The 21,289-nt window shown below is 37.8% G+C and overlaps 1 protein-coding gene across 1 annotated transcript in view; it reads left to right on the top strand.

Moving 5' to 3' along the window:
- Window positions 1-21,289, top strand: part of LOC150098029 (uncharacterized) — a 995,665-nt gene that overhangs the window by 131,806 nt on the left and 842,570 nt on the right. The window contains exon 8 of the mRNA XM_090406661.1: window positions 9,446-9,499. Coding sequence (XP_090262787.1) covers window positions 9,446-9,499 — 54 coding nt within the window. The remainder of the gene's footprint in view (window positions 1-9,445; window positions 9,500-21,289) is intronic.

Here is a 21,289-nt window from a genome sequence, read left to right as displayed (position 1 = left end):
TTCTATATTACAAGTAACCCAGTCTTGAAGTTACTTCACATTCAAGCTTTGTTTGCTTACACTTGGATAAAGAATAAAACCTTTATCTTTAATTTTTAGTATTTGAGATGAGGTATTACTGATGATATTAGAATAGTTATGTCTTCTCAATGTGAAATTTGAAGAAAGCAATAATGATAACTTTGAGGCCATTTATTGTGAAGTTGAGGCTGTCACAAAGTTTGAATATTTTGTGGGATGTTGCTACAGGCCAAGGAATGCCAAGAGAGAGAGAGAGAGAGAGATGATTTGAATGTTCAGACAGATAAGATTGGTAAGCAACAGGAGGTTGATAAAATTTGGTGACTTTAACTGTGGAAGTATTGATTGGAAGCAGGAAATATCATGTGTGGGTAAGGATTTCTTGAAGTACTTGGGGACAATTATCTTATGCAGCATGTAGTTCAAGCAACACATGGGAGTTGAAGGTTTGATTTAATAATATCATCTGAAACAGCAATGACAGAAGATGTCACCATGAAGCCACCAGCTAAGGAGAGTGATGATGTGATTTTGAAGTGAGAAGTAGCTAGCCAGATACGAGCTTCATGGAACAAATGATATCTGTGGAATTACAAAGCAGAACGCTATGATAAATTAATGGAACAGATTGGTGATGTGCAGTGGCTCAATCAGCTGAAAGGGAGAGAAATCACTATAGTTCCTGGGATTTGGTCTGAAATCAGTTATGGCAATGTTAGATTGTATTTCTAAGGTTTGGCGGATAAATAAAGTAGGAGCGAAATGCATGAATCATGGAATTATGCAGGAACTTCTGAGAAAGAAGATATTATGGAGGAGATATAAAGAACAGGTTATCCATCAACAATATGAGGAGTATAAGGTGCAAGCTAGGAAGGTGACAAGTGTAGTAAAGTAAAGTGTAGTAAAAGAGAAATTGGCATATGAAAAGAGATTGACTGAAGCAGTAAAGAAAATCCTAGAAAATTTTATAGTTATATTGCTAGTCATAGAAGAAATAGTGAATATGGAAAACTGACCTTTAGTTGCTGGAGATGGAACATGAATTATATCTATAAATTATATATTTAGTTTAATCCTTTATCCAAGTGTGAGCAAACAAAGTTTGCACCTGAAGTATCTTCAGGACTGGGGCAACTCATTGCAAAGGTGGACTGAGTTCTCATCACTTTCCTTAGTATCCCATAATGTAAAGCACATCTCCTTGCAGATGTATATAATGCTATGCATTATGGGAAGGATCACTACCCAGACTGGTTTCCCTATAATAAATGCGGGGTTATCTCTCCAAAAACGCATGAGATCCCCCAGATCACCCAACAATGAGTGACCCAAAGGATCAAAAACTCAGTATTGTTCCCCCTTAGTAACAGGCTCATCCTGTCACTGAGAAGAACTCTCAGCATTAGAACTCTCACTGAGCAGAACTGCTCATATTTCATCTGAGGGGTAACAGCAACAGTCGTACCTCTGTTAACTTCATGGGCTACAGCATTGCCATCTATTACCCCTTTACTTGGGTAACAGCAACAGCCAAGCCTCAGCTAGAACTTTATTGGCTACAGCATTGCTATCCATCACCCAAGCTTTCAACCAGTTTCGGCCCTTAGGGAGTCTCGTCAGTGGGAGCCAGACCCAGAGGTGATACCAAGGTTGAATTAATGCAGAAGTCATATTTCCATATGCCAGTTGCCAAATGGTGTCACACCTTATTATTAAATTACTCTGGATTAGAAAAAGATATTGGAAGTTTTTTTTCACTTGGTTAGAACTATAAATTTTATATTTAGTTTAATCCTTTATCCAAGTCTAAGCAAACAAAGTTTGCTCCTTCAGGACTGGAGCAACTCGTGGCAAAGGTGGACTGAGTTCTCATCACTTTCTTTAGTATCCCATAATGCAAAGCACATCTCCTTGCAGACATGTATAATGCTATGCATTATGGGAAGGGTCACTACCCAGACAAGTTTTGACCTTCATTGAGGTCTCTTCAGTGGGATCCAGAGGTAATACCAAGGTTGAAGCAATGCAGAAGTCATATTTCTATATGCCAGTTGCCAAAAGGTGTCAGGTGCAAACTTTGTTTGCTTGCACTTGGATAAAGGATTAAACTAAATATATAATTTATAGTCTAACCAAGTGAAAAAAAAAAACTTCCAACATGAATTATATCTGTTGAAGATATGGTGGAATTGTTCAATGAGCATTTGTTAGTGTATTTCATGGATGAGAGGTATGGGCTAAGAGTAGTGTTGAATAGCAATAGAAAGCAGCACAGAAAACTGAGATTTCGGGAATGGGAAATGTTTAGAAGTAACCTTGATGTTAATAAGGCTGTGGGATTGAATGGAACATCACCATGTATATTAAGGGAATGTCCAAAAGAGCTGGAAGTGCCCTCAGCTTAGTTGTTCAATAGAATTCTGTCAACAAGAACAGTCCCAGTTCTTGTTGACAGTGGAAAGAGGGAAATTAATCCCACTGCAAAAAAGGCAGAATCCAAGTCAGTAGTGTCAACTATAGGCCAGTGTGTATATCAAGTGTAGTGGTGAAGGAGTTAGAATACAAACCTGATTGATGAGAATAGAAATCTTTCAAGAGAACAACATGGGTTTGTTAAGAGTTCATACTTTAGTAACTTGGTTACATTTTATAATAGGATGACTAGTAGATTGGATTGAGGAGATGCTTATACAGTGATTTATTTGGATTTTGCTAATGCATTTGATCGAGTGCCACATAATAAACTACTGTTGAAATTGGGCAGGATGGAGATGGATAGTCATTTGGTAGTTTGATTACGGGGATAGTTGACTAACAGGAGCCAGTGAGTTGTGTATGGAGATGCAGTCTCAAAAAAAATAAGAAAGATGATAAGCAGCATGTCACAGAGTTCTGTTATGTGGCCACTGTTGTTTAACTTATATATCATTGATACAGCTCATAGTATGAAAGAAGATGGTCAGCTGTTTGCAGATTATGCTAAATTAGGAAGAGTAATGTCAGGAAGTTTTGATGTTTTGTTGTTACAAGATGATTTGAATAGGTTGGTGCTTTGGGCTGAAGAATGTTGGTTATCATTTTAGTGTTGCTAACTGTAAAATTATGTACTTTGTCCAGAAAAGGAGTGATAAAGATAAAGTTCCTCCAATGTTACCACATTGGAGGAACTTTACTTTAGGATGCAGAGGAAGCAAGGGATCTGCAGATTTGGTGTATAGGGAACTGAAATTCAGGGGGCTCATCATGAAAGTTGGGGTTATCCAAAAAATTCCTGTTATAATATGAAGAACACTGACATGTATAAAAGCAGGTAATAGTTAAGAGTTTGGCCTCATTTGAATTTCTGTACAGAAATCCAAATCATCTTCAGTAGTGATAGGGAAACAATGGAGAGAGTATTGAGGCAAATAACTAAGACCATCTCAGTATTCTGAAATATTGAGTATGAGGACAGATTGAGAGAATGTAATCTTCAGAGCTTGGCAAATAAGAGGAGGAGGATTGATAAGAGAGATGTATAAGCTGATGAGAGAAGCTTACCAAATAGATACAGAAATTCAGGAAATTATTGCATATGATAATGGGTGATTCAAGAATAAGAGGCCATCCCTTGAACCTGTACAAAAGTCATGAGAGTAAAGAGGTGAAAAAGATTTTTTTTCTTTTCAGGTGGTGAGCAGAATGCATTGTCAGAATGGCTAGTAACTGATCCAACATTGTATGTGTTCATGGCAAGGTATGATAGTTTTTGTGGTCTGTGAGTGTTTGACCTCCTGTGATAGGTCTTTGGATTCCATGGAGGCTTGGAAGTAATACCAATACTAATCCTATCTGCTTCCACTGACCTCAAACCCTATTTATAGTTTTGCTGATGATAGCACTCTCCACTCATCCTATTCATATGATAAACATTGCACTGCTCAAACTAGTTTCAAAATGATTTATGATAAGTATTCCAAAACACCGATCTTCACACGATTCTGCAAAGGACAACAATAACCTTCTCACTTTTATCATCATCATCATCATCAAATTCCTGCCATGTACCCTCAAGGGGTGTACAGGATATGACAGTACTACATGAAAAAATTACATCATTACTAACTTCCTATCTACAATTTTCCTCCAAATCAGTCTGTTACTTGTCAAGACTCCAACATTATCAGATCTTATATTTCTATCGTCTAAGGCACTTTGTACAGTATCAATCCACCTATATCTTGGTCTTCCTCTGGGTCGTTTTCCTGCCAACCTGGCAGAGAACACTTGTTTTGCTAATCTTTCCTCTCCCATTCTATTTAAGTGACCATACCATCTGAGATTAGCTCTGCTAACGCATTCCTGGATGCTGACAATGTCAAGTTCTTTCCTAATATCTTCATTTTTAATATGATATTGCCATTGATGCCATCTGTTCACGCCTCTAATCTTTCTCAGGACTCTCATATCTGCGGTCTCTAGTCTTTGGTCAAGTGTTTTACTTCTGACCCAGCTCTCAGATCCATAAGTTAAAATTGGTTTGAACACTGTCTTGTATACAGCTAATTTAGTGTTCCGACTAATTTCTTTCTTATTCCATATGAATTTATTCAATTGACTTCCCACGATACCAGCTTTGCTGATTCTGTTGTCTATTTCTATATTTAGTTTACCATCTTCAGTAAAAATTGTGCCTAAGTAGCTGAAATGTTTTACTTGTTCCACAGGTTCTCCATTCACAACACAGTTGACATTTTCAATGATTCTGCCTATTTTCATTGTCTTTGTCTTTTTATTGCTGACCTTCATACCATATCTATTACAACAGCTATTCAATTTAGTCAGAGAAGTTTGCAGACTTGTAGCGGATTTATTTAGAAGTATAAGATCATCTGCATAAAGCAAAGAGCTGACATTAACATCTCCAATTTTGATATCAGGTTTAATACCACATTCCTTCATAATGTGATCCATATAGATAATGAATAACAGAGGGGATAATGTACATCCTTGTCTCACACCAGATTTAACATTAAACCATCTTCCTGTACTTCCTTCAATTCTAACTGCTGACTTACAACTCAAATAAAGACTAAGTATTGCTTGATATAATGCCCCATTGACACCATATAACTGCAGCGTATTGAATAGCTTCTCTCTTGGCACCTTGTCATATGCCTTTTCCAAATCGACAAAACTTAAATACAGATCTTTGTTATATTCCCATGCTTTCTCGACTATTTGTCGTAAAGTGAAGATCTGATCCTGGCAGCCTCTATTTGGCCTGAATCCAGCTTGTTCTTCACCAAGCTTTTCTTCCACAATTCTTCTCAACCGTTTCTCAAGTATACTTGCATAGATCTTGCCAGGAACACTCAGTAGGGAAATACCTCTGTAATTCTCACATTCAGTTTTATTTCCCTTTTTATATATGGGTACTATGAGAGCTCTACTCCAATCATCGGGAATTCGTCCCTCTGCCCAGGCTTTCTGAACTATGCAGTGCAGCCACTGTAAGACTCTTATACCACCATACTTCAGCATTTCTGGTCGAATATCATCTACTCCTGCTGCCTTTCCACATTTCAAGCCTTTGATGGCTTTTTCTACTTCAAGTATGGATATGTATTCCTGACTGCATGCCTGGTCAGTGTTTTTTATCACTGTGCTGTCATCACTGCTTGTTTTATTTAGCAGTTTTTCAAAGTAATTACTCCATACTTCAAGGATATCTTTTTCTCCTGTTTTCATTTCACCTTTATCATCTCTAATTCCTTTTACAGCACTCTTTCCTCCATTCCTAAGCTTCTTCAACAACCTCCAGAATATTTTGCCACCTTCTTGATATTTATTTTCTATATTCTTGCCAAAGTCCTCCCATGACTTTTGTTTAGCTAGTTTTACACACTGTTTAGCTTTCTTACATTTGTCTCTGTATTCTGTAAGAGTAAAAGCTGACTTATTTGCCAGGAACTTTTGATATGCTTTCTTCTTTTCCTTCACTGCCTCTTTAACTTCCTGTGTCCACCAGGGAGTTCTGATTTTTTTTATCCTTACACACAACCTCACCACATGCCTCTCTGGCAGAATCAATCAATGTTTCCTTCAGAGTTTGCCACTGAATCTCCAAGGTTTGATTCCTGTTCTCAAACTGTTTCATTTTCTTTTCAATAATATTTCTGTATTTTAGTCTACAGTTCACATCTGAGAGCTGCTCAACTTTTATTCGCTTTAAAACTTTCTTACATGTTATTCTTTTCAATATGAAATTCAATTTTATCCTGCTCAAGACTAAATAGTGATCACTTCCAATTTCAAATCCTCTGTACACTCTGGTGTCCTGCACCAGGGAGAAAACATCACTATCAACAATAACATAGTCAATGAGACTTTTCTTATTCCTGGCCTCTTCTCTCCATGTGAATTTGTGCACATTTTTATGTTGGAACATGGTGTTAGTAATAACCAGTCCATGTCCTGAGCAGAAATCCAACAGATATTTGCCATTATTATTAACTTTGCTCTTTTCTCCAAATTTTCCCAAAATATTTTTGTATGTCTCACATTCATTTCCTACTCTGCTATTTAGATCCCCAACAAGGACCAACTTTTCCTTTTTCATTGTGTCAGTTGCTTTTTCTAAAGCCTCAAAAAATTCCTCCACTTCTACCTTAGTAGAACCTTCTGTTGGACCATAGGCACAAATAAGTCTCATTGTGCAGTTCCCCATTCTCATATTTGCCCACATTACGCTACTTGAGACTGACTGCCATTCAAGAAGATTAGCCTCGTATTTTGTGTTGAATACTATGGCTACTCCTTCTTTTCCTTGATTGTCATTGCCTGAATATAACATTTTGTATTTATTGCTCAGAAAGATCTCACCAGTTTTGGTCTTTTTTGTTTCAGTCACCCCTATTATGTCGATCTGGTACTTATCTAATTCCTCAGCTAGCTCCATTTCTTTGCCATTCAGGCTTCTTACGTTGATAGTACCGATCTTTAACTCTGGTGATGTTGAGTTGGGGTTTGTTTTCAGATTTGTTCCAGTAGCTGACTTTTCGCTGTTCGCCCTGGTTCCCTTGTTTAACCGGGCGACGCCCCAGCCGGCATGAAATTTTGTCATGTTATACCATCATTTTTTATTTTGGTTTAACCAATAAGAATACAATTTGGTCGGCTAAATCCCAAATTGCCAGCCCATCCTTGTTCGTTCAGTATCAAAGTAGATACCCAACAGGGTGCACCACGAGAAGGTGAGGATTGGACATTAGGTCAGAAGCCGTGGTCGGTTCTCCGCATTCCTTTAAAGGCTATGTGGAGGTCTCCTCTCAGTTATACAGCTTTGACCCTTAAGCACCCCTTCTCACTTTTAATGCTTCTAAAATAGTTTTGCCTGTTTTCTCATAAAAAAGAACCCAGTTCTTCTCCACTTACTTTTTACAATGCTAAATTAACAGTCAAGACCAGATCTCTCTTCTTGGGCTGACTCTTACTTCTGGTGATTCCTGGTATAAGCACATCATAGCATCTTAAGCTTCCAAAAAACATGATGCAGTTTTTTTACTCAAGACATTTCTCTCCTATTCAATTGCTTACTCTGTACAAATTTGAAATCTGTCCAACCTTAGAATACTGCTCTCACATTTGGGGCAGTCTACCTGAGATCTATCTAAAAATTCTTGATTCTGTCCAGAGGAGAGTGGTGTGGTTGATTGACCTCCTCTCTTCAAAATTATCTTCAGCCTCTATCTCATCTTATAGATGATCTGTTTCTGCATTGTGTCTCTTCTACAGATATTCCCATGATCACTGTTCAGCAGAAGAAGCATTCATTATCCCCTCCCAAACATTTCTGCTAAACTTACAGTTACATGAGCAGCAGCTGCCCAACAATACCATCTTACAATTGAGCTGCAGACTCTTTGAACCTGTACTCTCAATTGTGTGTTATTCAATCTATCCTAGTCCTGTGTAACAGCCTTCCCTGTGAAGCATTTTCTGAGGACTATAACTTTTAGCTCTTCAAGAAAAATATCAACAAATTACTTTACACATGGCATTTACTTCTTATAGGCCTTGAAGCCTCTCATATTTAAGAGTGATATAAAAAAAAAAACTGAAAAAAAAAAACCCTGTTTACTTTGCCTGCACATGGTCAATCTGTTGAAATCATCCCATAGGATCTCTACATATTCCATACTTCTCTTAACACATATTTTGTTATCATTTCATTTATTATATATCAACTCAAGATTATCAAACCTTCATATCACATTCAGAATCTTATCCTTTTTGCTTTTCTCTTCTGTCATCTCTAAAATCTCTGTGTAATCTCTTGCCACATGATTTTTGTTGTTTCTTAAATCATTTTACTTTCCAATGGTTTATTATGCAATAGAATTTAAGTTTTGAAAGTTGAACAGCAAATAAATACTACATATGTACTTTGTATAAGCAGCAATGATGAAATTCATCATTGACTATAAATCAGTTTTGGAATTACTATTTCACAAATTACAGCTCATGAACATGTGTTTGGCACTTTTGTTGCTGGAATATATAGTAAGTAAGTAGATGACAGATGATTTTCATTGTCGAGTTTTAACCCATTACCTTGCACATTGGAGGTTTGGAGCAGTCTTGAAAAGTTCTGTAGTTGGTCTCCAGAGCTTTGTTTGCAGATTATGTAACTTTTAGCCTGTCAGTGATACTAAACATATGTTAGTTTTGTTTTAATTTCTTGTGAGTGGAAGTTATATAGATCGGGGGGGGAAGAGAATTCAGAGACAATTAGTTAAATTCTACTAATTCTTAGCAGACCAAAGGTATGTACTGGAAGTATATGTATTTAGCAAAGAAGAAAGATCAGTTAATGAATTATGGTGTAATTTTTTTTGCTCAAGATATTACTTCTCTCCTACCCAGTTTCTTACTCTGTACATCAAATCTGTTCAACCTTAGAATAATGCTCACACTTTTTCTGGAATACTTTCTCTCCTCTTTTGCGAGGAGAGTAGGGACAAGAAGGGAGGACAAGTGTTGTTGATGATATTATGAACATTTATCATTAGCTGTAGAATGTCTTTATGTAGGCAAGGTTTCATGAACTAACACTGTCTGAATGAACTTGATAACTTAAGGAATGAGAGAGAGAGAGAGAGAAAAGAATGATAGAGTAGGAAGGAAGAAAGAATGATGTGAAGATAATTTATATTGGACATGATATTGATGAATATTTAGGGCTTGAAAAAGAGCAAAGAACAGAACTACATTTCATGAAGATGAATTCTTTGTAAATGCCTGGTTTTCATGATGTCATGACATTGTTATTTTATTGACATCTGCCACAAATTGCATATATAGATGAATCATTCAATTCTGAATTGAAATGCAATTAAAATGCGTTATAACAATTTTAAACTAATTTCTGATTTCCTAGGGAAATAGAGGACCAAGAGGAAGAAGAGGAAAAAGTGGTCCAACTGGTGAAAAGGTATACTTTGTTTAATTAATTAATTATTATATTTTAACCAATATCTTTGAGCTCCATTTTCTCCATTTTTTAAAAATAATAAGGTTAAAATTCTTCTGCTAGGAAAGATTATGCCCTTTTAGAAATTGTAATTACACTGAAAGTTAATGTGTTATTAATTCTATTTTTGTACCCTCAAGAAAGAAGTCCTAATACTTATTGCATGGCTATTTATCTAGGACTATTTAACTTCTTTTCTTAAATGTGTTTACTGATGACTCACTTGCCACTTGGGATGAAAGTAATCTAGTTATTGTAATATCAACTATTGAATTTTCATCTACATAATATACACATCAATTACTTTATTCTGAACATGACTTTACACTTATTAAAACATATTTTGTAATAACAATATCATTTAATTTCAAAGACTTCAGGTCTATGATATAGGTATGGGGGATGACCAGTATAGGAATGGAATAGATTAGGATGATCAGGGGGTGCTTAAGGGTCAAAGCTGTATAACTGAGAGCAGACCTCCACATAGCCTTTAAAGGAATGTGGAGAACCGACCAGGGCTTCTGACCTAATGAACAATCCTCACCTTCTCGTGGTGCACTCTGTTGGGTATCTACCTGGATACTGAATGAACGAGGATGGGCTGGCAATTTGGGATTTAGCCGACCAAATTGTATTCTTATTGGCTTAAACCAATATACAAAATGATGTTACAACATTGACAAAATTTCATGCTGGCTGGGGCGTCACCTGGTTAAACAAGGCCCTCATTGTTTTCGCCAGGAAACCAGGGCGAACAGTGAAAAGTCATCTACTGGAACAAATCTGAAAGCACATCCCAACTCAACATTACCAGAGTTAAAGATCGGTACTATAAGAAGCCTGAATGGCAAAGAAATGGACTAGCCTGAGGAATTTAGGTAAGTACCAGAATGACATAATAGGGGTGACTGAAACAAAAAAGACAAATCCTGGTGAAATCTTTCTGAGCAATAAATACAAAATGACCAAATTGTATTCTTATTGGCTTAAACCAATATACAAAATGATGTTACAACATTGACAAAATTTCATGCTGGCTGGGGCATCACCAGGTTAAACAAGGCCCTCATTGTTTTCGCCAGGGAACCAGGGCGAACAGTGAAAAGTCATCTACTGGAACAAATCTGAAAGCACACCCCCAACTCAACATTACCAGAGTTAAAGATCGGTAATATCAACATAAGAAGCCTGAATGGCAAAGAAATGGACTAGCCTGAGGAATTTAGGTAAGCACCAGATCGACATAATAGGGGTGACTGAAACAAAAAAGACAAAACCTGGTGAAATCTTTCTGAGCAATAAATACAAAATGTTATATTCAGGCACAATCAAGGAAAAGAAGGAGTAGCCATACGAGGCTAATCTTCTTGAATGACAGGCACTTTCAAGTAGAGTGATTGGGCAAATATCAGAATGGGGAACTGGACAATGAGACTTATTTGTGCCTATGGTCCCACAGAAGGCTCTACTAAGGTAGAAGTGGAGGAATTTTTTGAGGCACTAGAGAAAGCTGCTGACACAATAAAAAAGGGAAAAGTTGGTCCTTGTTTGGGGATCTAAATAGCAGAGTAGGAAGTGATTGTCAGACATACAAAAATATTTTGGGAAAATTTGGAGAAAAGGGGGCGCTAGTGGGCCAAGTACTGCGGACGTGTTTTGAAGAGCTCCTGATTCAGATAAGTTTTTACTAGGAATAATTAAGTATATATGCGTAATTGTTTGAGTAAGAGCGGCTGTAAATGTTGTACGCTACCGGTATTATTAGTGTGGGTTTTTTTTTCTTGTCTAAACTAAATTACGAAATCGTTATTATTAGACCTATAACCGGCAGAGAGAAAAAAAAAAAATGGCGGCGGCATTGTCATTCCATGATTTGAATGTAGATTTCAGTCGTTTCGTTAAGTGTGAGGTCTGTTATACGTATTCCTTCGATTACATAAATGATTTGTGGATGTTTAGTGCGGATGGAAGAAGGGTGTGTGCGAAGTGTGACCTGAACGAAGAACTAATGAATGCGAATATGAAATTGATGACAGAAAGTGCTAGTACCGATTGTATCGCGATTGCACGTTTGAAAGAAAAGGATAGTGAGCAAGAGAAGCGAAAAAATGTTAAAAAATCAGGAAAAAAGAAAAAGAGCGATTTGACAACCGTAACGGATGTTAAAAGGGACGAAAGTGAGGTGGAAAGAAACGAAATTGAGAGAACGAATGAAAGTAGAACTTGCGTAATGCAGAAATCGCAAGTAAAAAAAATCGAAAGAATAAATGATGGCGAAAGTTCGACGCATGTTGGACCGAAAGTACTGAAACAAAGAAAGATGAATGACAGTAAAAGTGAGAAGAATGATAGCGAAAGTTGGACGCATGTTAGTCCGAAAGTACGGAAACAAAGAAAGATAAATGAGAGTGAAAGTGAGAAGAATGATAGTGAAAGTTGGACGTATGTTGGACCGAAAGTACGGAAACAAAGAAGGATGAATGAGAGGGAAAGTGAGAACAGGGGATCAAAAGTTAGAAAGTTAGAAAGATTTAATGATAGAGTGAATGTGTCACGAGGTTCGGAAGGTGAATTGAATTGGATGAAGCAAGAAATGAAATGGATGCGGAATGAAATTAAGAGAATTCAGGTCAAAACTATTACAATAAATCATGATGGCATGAAAGAGTTAACGAAAGATGAGCGAGTGGCGTTGTATGGCGACTCCATTATTAAAGGTGTGCTAGAGGATAAAATGCACAAGGTGTGTTTTCCAGGCGGTAAAATAAGTAGAGTGATTGAGGCATTGGATATGAGGCGGGAGCGAGCAAAAGAGTTAATTGTATTAATTGGTACAAATGATTTGAGAGAGAAAAAAGAGCATGTCAAAATGAATGTCAAGAGACTGCTTGGAAAGATAAAAGAGAATAGTGTGACAGGAAGGGTGGTCAGTGTGTTGCCTAGGTATGATTGTGGTGAAATGAGGCGGAGAGCAAGGATTATGAATGGTATTCTGGCTGAAATGTGTGAGGAGACGGGAGTACAGTTTGTTAATGTGTGGAATGAGTTTGAGGGACGAAGTGAGCTGTATGGGAGCGATGGACTGCATTTGAGTGGTTATGGTGTAAGTCGCTTGGAGAGACTGCTGCTGGAAGGTAGAGAAGTGAATAGAGAAAATGAATCAGATCGAGAGGGGAGTGATGTGGAAGAGCAGGAGAGTAAGACAGGAGAGATTGAAGAAGTGGAATACAATGGAGAGGTGAGTGGTATGAGTATAGAAAATGAGAGAATGGGTGTGCAAGAGGAGCAGGGAAACGGGGAGGCCCACGGTGGACAGGGATACACAGCGTGAGAAAGGTGGATGCTCCAAGAGGAGTGAGAGCATGTGTAGGCAGGAAAGTAATGGGATGACCAGGGATCAAGAGGAAACAGATTTATTGCAAAGGGTTCTAAAATGAAGAAGCAGAAAGAGAAATGGCCCCAGTTCAGCATGGAGAGAGCACATCGAGTGAATGGTATCAGTGGAACTAGCTGTAGATCCAGAAATGAGTTGTTGTGTTTGTATACCAATGCTAGAAGCATAAGAAACAAGGCGGATGAAATGGTTGCACTAATTGCGTCTGTGCACCCAGAGATTGTCGGAATAAGTGAGACATGGTTAGATGAGGACGACATCCTGACAGGAATAGAGATGGAAAGGTATGATGTGTTTCGTGAGGATAGAAGGGATAAAAAGGGAGGGGGAGTGCTATTGATGATAGAGAAAGAGTTATGTCCATACAAGGTAGAGATGCAAGAGGGAAATAGGGCCAGTGGTTTTGAGGCAGTATGGTGTGAGATAGAGGTGAATAGAATCAAATACTTGGTGGGATGTTGTTATAGACCTGGTAATGTGGATGGTGGTGATAGTGAAATGTATAGTCAAATAAGCCAAGCAAATAAGAAAAGGGTGATCATTATGGGTGATTTTAATTATGGCAATATAGACTGGAATGAAGAGATAGCGACTGGAAGTAAAGAAAATGAGTTTCTTGAGTTTTTGAGGGATAACTACCTCAGACAGTATGTAACAGAGGGCACACGAGGATTAAGGGTCTTGGATTTGGTCATCTCATCGGAGGATGTAATTATAAATGAGGTGTCAAATCATCCACCAATTGGTGAAAGTGACCATGAGGTGATTACCTGGGTGGTTGCCAGCAGTGCAAGGACCCCTGTGAAAAAAGGGTATATGTGGAACTACAAGGGGGGTGATTATGAAGAGCTCAGGAGACAGCTTGCAGATGTAGCATGGAATGAGGAGTTAGCTGGAAAAGAGATGAATGCAGCTTGGGGGATTTTCAAAAACTATTTAGTATCTGCAATGTCTAAATGTATACCATGGGTGAGAAGGTTAAATAAGGTAGGTGTGAGATGGATGAATAAAGAGATTAAGCATGCAATACAGAAAAAAAAGGCATTGTGGAGACAGCATAAGAGAAGTGGAAGTAACCAATTTCATGAGGTCTACAAAGACCAGGCAAGGAGGGTGACTTGGTTGGTGAGAGTAGCTAAAGAGAGGTATGAACAGCAGTTAGCTAATGAAGCCAAAAAGAATCCTAGGGAGTTCTTTCGATATGTAGCCAGCAAAAGAAAGAATGATTATGGAAGGATGACATTGATTGGAGGAAATGGTATAAAGGGAGGGGGAGTGCTATTGATGATAGAGAAAGAGTTATGTCCATACAAGGTAGAGATGCAAGAGGGAAATAGGGCCAGTGGTTTTGAGGCAGTATGGTGTGAGATAGAGGTGAATAGAATCAAATACTTGGTGGGATGTTGTTATAGACCTGGTAATGTGGATGGTGGTGATAGTGAAATGTATAGTCAAATAAGCCAAGCAAATAAGAAAAGGGTGATCATTATGGGTGATTTTAATTATGGCAATATAGACTGGAATGAAGAGATAGCGACTGGAAGTAAAGAAAATGAGTTTCTTGAGTTTTTGAGGGATAACTACCTCAGACAGTATGTAACAGAGGGCACACGAGGATTAAGAATCCTCGTGTGCCCTCTGTTACATACTGTCTGAGGTTGATGAGCAATTCATAAAGATCTTTCAATCTTGTGAATGTGACTTCATGGAGAGATTAAGAGCAGTTGATGATGGGGAGGAGAGACTGACTGTAAGTGAGCAAGAGGTGTTTGGGGAGTTGAGTAAACTAGATGTAAATAAGGCTGTGGGACTTGATAATATATCACCACGTATTCTGAAGGAGTGTGCTAGAGAGTTGACACCTGCCTTGACATATTTTTTTAATATGAGTCTTGCACTTGGTCAAGTTCCTAAAGAGTGGAAGGAGGGCAAGATTGTGCCACTTCATAAAGGAGGTGATCGAACTCAAGCATCAAACTATAGGCCTATCTGTGTGTCAGGTGTTGTGGTTAAGTTGTTGGAGAAGCTTGTGAGAACTAGGATCCAGAGTTGGGTTGACAACAATGGTATAATTTTTGATGGACAGCATGGATTTGCTAAAGGGAGGTCATGTTTTAGTAATCTACTTACTTATTACAATAAAGTGACTGCTTCCTTGGACAGAGGAGAAGGATACACAGTAATATACTTGGATTTCGCAAAAGCTTTTGATAGAGTACCTCATGATAAGTTGACAGTCAAACTAGAGCAGATGGGGTTGGATATTAGATTAGTGGATTGGATTGGAGACTGGCTATCTGATAGGTATCAACAAGTTGTGTATGGGGGTGCAATATCCAGGAAAAGGAAAGTCACTAGTGGAGTGTCTCAGGGGTCTGTTTTAGGGCCATTACTATTTAACTTATATATTAATGATATTGGTGAAGATTTGGATGGAGATATTCAGTTGTTTGCAGATGATGCAAAGTTGGGACGAACCATAAAGAGTAGTGAAGATGTTGTGGCCTTGCAAGAAGACTTGAATAAATTGAGTGATTGGGCAAGCAAATGGGGATGTGAGTTCAATGTTGCAAAATGTAAGGTTTTAAAATTTGGAAAACAAAGATGGGATGCAGAATTTATGCTTGGTGAGAATATATTGTTGGAAGTAGAGGAAATAAGAGATCTGGGGGTGATAGTGGATAAGGATCTAAAATTTAGGGGACACATCGCCAAAATTGTTAAGACAACACAAAGACTTCTGGGAATGATGCGGAGGACACTGACATGTAGAAGTAGGGAGATACTTGTTCCAATGTATAAGGCTTTGATTAGGCCACACTTGGACTATTGTGCCCAGATTTGGTCACCGGGTTTTCAGAAGGATGAAGAGATGTTGGAAAGGGTCCAAAGGCGAATGACTAAGGTAGTTTCTGACCTCTGGAATGTTGAGTATGAGGAAAGATTGAAAAGATGTAATTTGCAGAGTCTCGTGGAGAGAAGGAAAAGGGGAGATATGATAGAGACCTACAAGTTGGTAAGGGGTTGTTATAGGATCAATGGTGGAGAAGTTCTACAGAGAATAGTGGGAGATCATGGGAGAACCAGAGGTCATCCCTGGAAACTGTATAAGGAGGGTGTGAGTAAGGGAGTGAGAGGCAGGTTTTTTTCGTGCAGAGTTGTGAGTGATTGGAATGCCCTGCCTGAGAGCGTGGTGTCTGCAAGTAGTTTGAATGTGTTTAAGACCCGGTATGATGAGATGTGTGTGTAAGATAAAAGGACCTCCTAGATGAGTCTTTGACTCCATGAGGTCTTGTTTTAATAATAATAATAATAATAATAATAATATTAATGGCAAATACCTGTTGGATTTCTGCTCAGGACATGTACTGGTTATTACTAACACCATGTTCCAACATAAAAATGTGCACAAATTCACATGGAGAGAAGAGGCAAGGAATAAGTAAAGTCTCATTGACTGTGTTATTGTTGACAGTGATGTTTTCTCCCTGGTACAGGACACCAGAGTGTACAGAGGATTTGAAATTGGAAGCGATCACTATTTATTCTTGAGCAGGATAAAATTGAATTTCATATTGAAAAGAATGACTTGTAAGAAAGTTTTAAAGCGAATAAAAGTTGAGCAGCTCTCAGATGTGAACTGTAGACTAAAATACACAAAGATTATTGAAGAAAAAATGAAAGAGTTTGAGAACAGGAACCAAACCTTGGAGATTCAATGGCAAACCCTGAAGAAAACCCTGATTGATTCAGCTAGAGAGGCATGTGGTGAGGTTGTCTGCAAGGATAGAAAAATTAGAACTCCATGGTGGACACAGGAAGTTAAATAGGCAGTGAAGGAAAAGAAGAAAGCATATCAAAAGTTCCTGGTGAATAAGTCAGCTTGTGCTCTTAGAGAATACAGAGACAAATGTAAGAAAGCTAAACCATGTGTAAAACTAGCTAAACAAAAGTCATGTGGACTTGGGCAGGAACATAGAAAATAAATATCAACAATGTGGCAAAATATTCTGGAGGTTGTTGAAGAAGCTTAGGAATGGAGTAAATTGTGCTATAAAAGGACTTAGAGATGATAAAGGTGACATGAAAATGGGAGAAAAGATATCCTTGAAGTATGGAGTAATTACTTTGAAAAACTGCTAAATGAAACAAGCAGTGATGACAGCACAGTGGTAAAAAACACTGACCAGACACGCAGTCAGGAATAATCCATATTTGAAGTAAAAAAGCCATCAAAGGCTTGAAATGTGGAAATGCAGCAGAAGTAGATGATATTCGACCAGAAATACTGAAGTATGGTGGTATAAAAGTCTTACAGTGGCTGCACTGCATAGTTCAGAAAGCCTGGACAGAGGGGCGAATTCCTGATGATTGGAGTAGAGCTCTCATAGTACCCATGTATAAAAAGGGAAATAAAACTGAATGTGAGAATTACAGAGGTATATCCCTACTGAGTGTTCCTGGTAAGATATATGCAAGTGTACTTGAGAAACCGTTGAGAAGAATTGCGGAAGAAAAGCTTGGTAAAGAACAAGCTGGATTCAGGCAAATAGAAGCTGTCAGGGTCAGATCTTCACTTTATGACAAATAGTTGAGAAAGCATTGGAATATAACAAAAGATCTGTATTTAAGTTTTGTCGATCTGGAAAAGGCATACGATAAGGTGCCAAGAGAGAAGCTATTCAATACACTACGGTTATATGGTGTCAATTGGGCGTTATATCAAGCAATACTTAGTCTTTATTTGAGTTGCAAGTCAGCAGTTAGAATTGAAGGAAGTACAGGAAGATGGTTTAATGTTAAATCTGGTGTGAGACGAGGATGTACATTATCCCCTCTGTTATTCATTATCTATATGGATCACATTATGATGGAAAGTGGTATTAAACATGATATCAGAATTGGTGATGTTAATGTCAGCTCTTTGCTTTATGCGGACAATGTTATACTTCTAAATAAATCTGCTAGAAGTTTGCAAGATTCCCTGACTAAATTGAATAACTGTTGTAATAGATATGGTATGAAGGTCAGCAATAAAAAGCAATGAAAATAGGTATAATCGTTGAAAATGTCAGCTGTGTTTTGAATAGGGAACCTGTGGAAGAAGTAAAACATTTCAGCTACTTAGGCACGATTTTTAGTGAAGATGGTAAATTAAATATGGAAATAGACAACAGAATCAACAAAGCTGGTATGGTAGGAAGTCAATTGAATAAATTCATTTTGAATGAGAGGGAAATTAGTCGGAACACTAAATTAGCTGTATACAAGAGAGTGTTCAAACCAGTTTTAACTTATGGATCTGAGAGCTGGGTCAGAAGTAAAACACTTGACCAAAGACTAGCGACTGCAGATATGAGAGTCCTGAGAAAGATTAGAGGCATAAACAGATGGCATCAGTGGCAATATCATATTAAAAATGAGGATATTAGGAAAGAACTTGACATTGTCAGCATCCAGGAATGCATTAACAGAGCTAATCTCAGGTGGTATGGTCACTTGAACAGAATGGGCGAGGAAAGATTAGCGAAACAAGTGTTCTCTGCCAGGTTGGCAGGAAAACAACCCAGAGGAGACGAAGATATAGGTGGATTGATATGGTACAAAGTGCTATAGTACAAAGGCGATAAAAATATAATATCTGATAATGTTGGAGTCTTGACAAGTAACAGACTGATTTGGAGGAAAATTGTTTATAGGAAGTTAATAATGATGTAAATTTTTCATGTAGTACTATCATATCCTGTACACCCCTTGAGGGTACTTGTCAGGAATTTGCTGATGATGATAGATTAGGATGTGAGTGGGGTGGTTCAGACTGAATGGATATATGCTAAGCAGTAATAAAGGTGATTGGGCCAGAGCAGTTGGGGCGGTTAAATCACAACCAACAAGTGGCTTGGGTAGGACTAGTCATAGACCTAAAAGTGAACTTCTGTGTTTATTTACAAGTGTCAAAAGTATCAGAAATAAGTGAGATGAAGTGATTTATCCTGATAGTTTATTTTCCTCTAAATCATTGGGACATATAAACTTGTGATGATTGTGAGTTTTAGATCTGATCATTTAATCAGAGGATGTAATTGTGAATGGAGTTTTGCACTTCCTTCCAGTTAGTGAGAGTGATCATGAAGTGATCACCTGGGTAGTGGTTGGTCACAAGAAGACTTTTGTGAGGAAAGGACATAAGTGAGACATATGACATGGTTGGATGAGGACGACATCCTGACAGGAATAGAGATGGAAGGGTATGATATGTTTCGTGAGGCTAGAAAGGATAAAAAGGGAGAAGGGGAGCATTATTCATGATAGAGAAAGAGTTATGCCCATACAAAGTAGAGATGCAAGAGGGAAATAATGCCAGTTGTTTTGAGGCAGTATGGTGTGAGATAAAGGTGAATAGAATGAACTACTTAGTTGGATGTTGTTATAGACCTGATAATGTGGATGGTAGTGACTATGAAATGTATAATCAAATTAGCCAAGCAAATAAGAAAAGGGTGATCATTATGGGTGATTTTAACTATGGCAATATAAACTGGGATGATGAGATAGGAACTGGAAGTAAAGAAAATGAATTTCTTGAGTTTTTGAGGGACAATTACCTCAGACTGTATGTAACAGAGGGCACAAGGATTGAGGGATGTGGATTTGATCATCTGATCAGAGGATGTAATTATTAATGAGGTTTCAAATCACCCTTCAGTTGGTACGAGTGACCATGAAGTGACTGCCTGAGTGGTTGCCAGGTAACAGATGTGACATTGACTGATAAGAGAATACGGGTAGATTAATTGGAGATGCTTATGATATTGCAGATACTTACAAGCAAGTACAGCCATGGGATGGAATGAGATATTAGCCAGTGTATTAGGAGAATATGCAAAGGAATTGGTAAAACTTTAATTTTAAGTATCAGTTATGAAAGGTGCCTAGGGAAATGAAAGAGGTCAAAATAGTCTTCTATTGCATAAATGAGGTTCCAAGACAGATATAGCAAATTATAAGTTATTCATCATCTCAGGTATGGTGGTTAAATTATTGGAGCAATTTGTAAAAGAGAGAGAATTCAGTGTTGGGTGGACAGGAATAGGATGTGAACGTTTCTTATGTGTATGCTTATTTTGTATTATTTTGTAATTATTTGAGCCATTGTAATATTTCTCTATATTCTTTATTTTCTGTTATTAATTAATCTTCTCTACTCTATTCTTACTTTTATTAATTTATCTCTACTGCCTTTTCAACTCTTTATCCGTTAATACTTTAAAGGATAAAGAGTTGAAAAGGCAGTAGAGATAAACTTATTAGTAAAGTTAGTAAATTCTTTATTAACTTTACTCTACTTTTAGTATTTTTCCTATACCGGGAGAACTCTGGAAATTTATTTAGATTAATCGACTGCGCCACCAGTGCTCTCCTTGTGGTATAAGATATAATAATAATACTTCCAGTAGAGTTCACTCCGAAATTATCCCAAAGCCCTTCTTAACATTAAACAGTCGTGGCTAACATTCAACTCCTTTGCTCACAGGTTCGTGTTTATTTCAAAACAGTGCATTGTGTAAAGATCAGGCTGCACATTTTGTAAACAAAACAAACATATTTATTTACACTAAACGTAATTATACAAATTCATACAATAGGGAAAGATTCTCTCTTAACTCCACTTTAAGCTTAAAACTTCAGCAATTTAACATTTTGAAAGTGCACAGAGTCATGCAACATATTATTTCAACATTCAAAAAAAAAAACTATCAGCCCATTACAATTCAAGGAATATCATGCTCTGTTACTTGTAACTAGTAATTCTAACTATAACTGTAAACAGACTATTCTTAGACTAGTTATATCAACCTTTAAAGAAACTTATCAGCCCTTCTCAGATCACATATCATTAGCAAATACAATGAAATTAACTCACATATATTCTTTAACTCTATTATGCACTCGTTCCTAGTTCCTTCTTAGGTTCCGCGGGCTTCTCATCTATTCCAGGTTTTTACTTCCATGCAGAGATTCCGTCATCACTGTCGTCTCACTTGGAATGACTTGTGGGACCTGGAGCACATTTTTCCCAATGTCTAAGAATTGTCCGAAGGGTCCATCGATGGAGGCACTTAGCAGATTGTCCTATTGGCAATGCATGCTGGTCCCGCTTCTCTTCTCCCTCGATAGTTTCACGGCTCCCGTGGCTCTCCCTCGTAACTTCAACCGGACCGACGAACATGGCGAATTGACTCGTTCTCTCTTCTTTTCCTCCCTTCCTCTTTTCCCCTTTTCTCCTTTTTCTTTCATTCCTAGATGACCTTTATACAATTTCTCGGGTCTTTGGACGAAGGGTCAAGGCCCCT

Source organism: Typopeltis vanoorti, chromosome 16 (genome assembly GCF_054136105.1).
Source record: "Typopeltis vanoorti isolate ZY-2024b chromosome 16, IOZ_Tvanoo_1.0, whole genome shotgun sequence".
Classification (NCBI taxonomy): Eukaryota; Metazoa; Arthropoda; class Arachnida; order Uropygi; family Thelyphonidae; genus Typopeltis; species Typopeltis vanoorti.
This window is presented reverse-complemented; position numbering and strand designations above follow the sequence as displayed.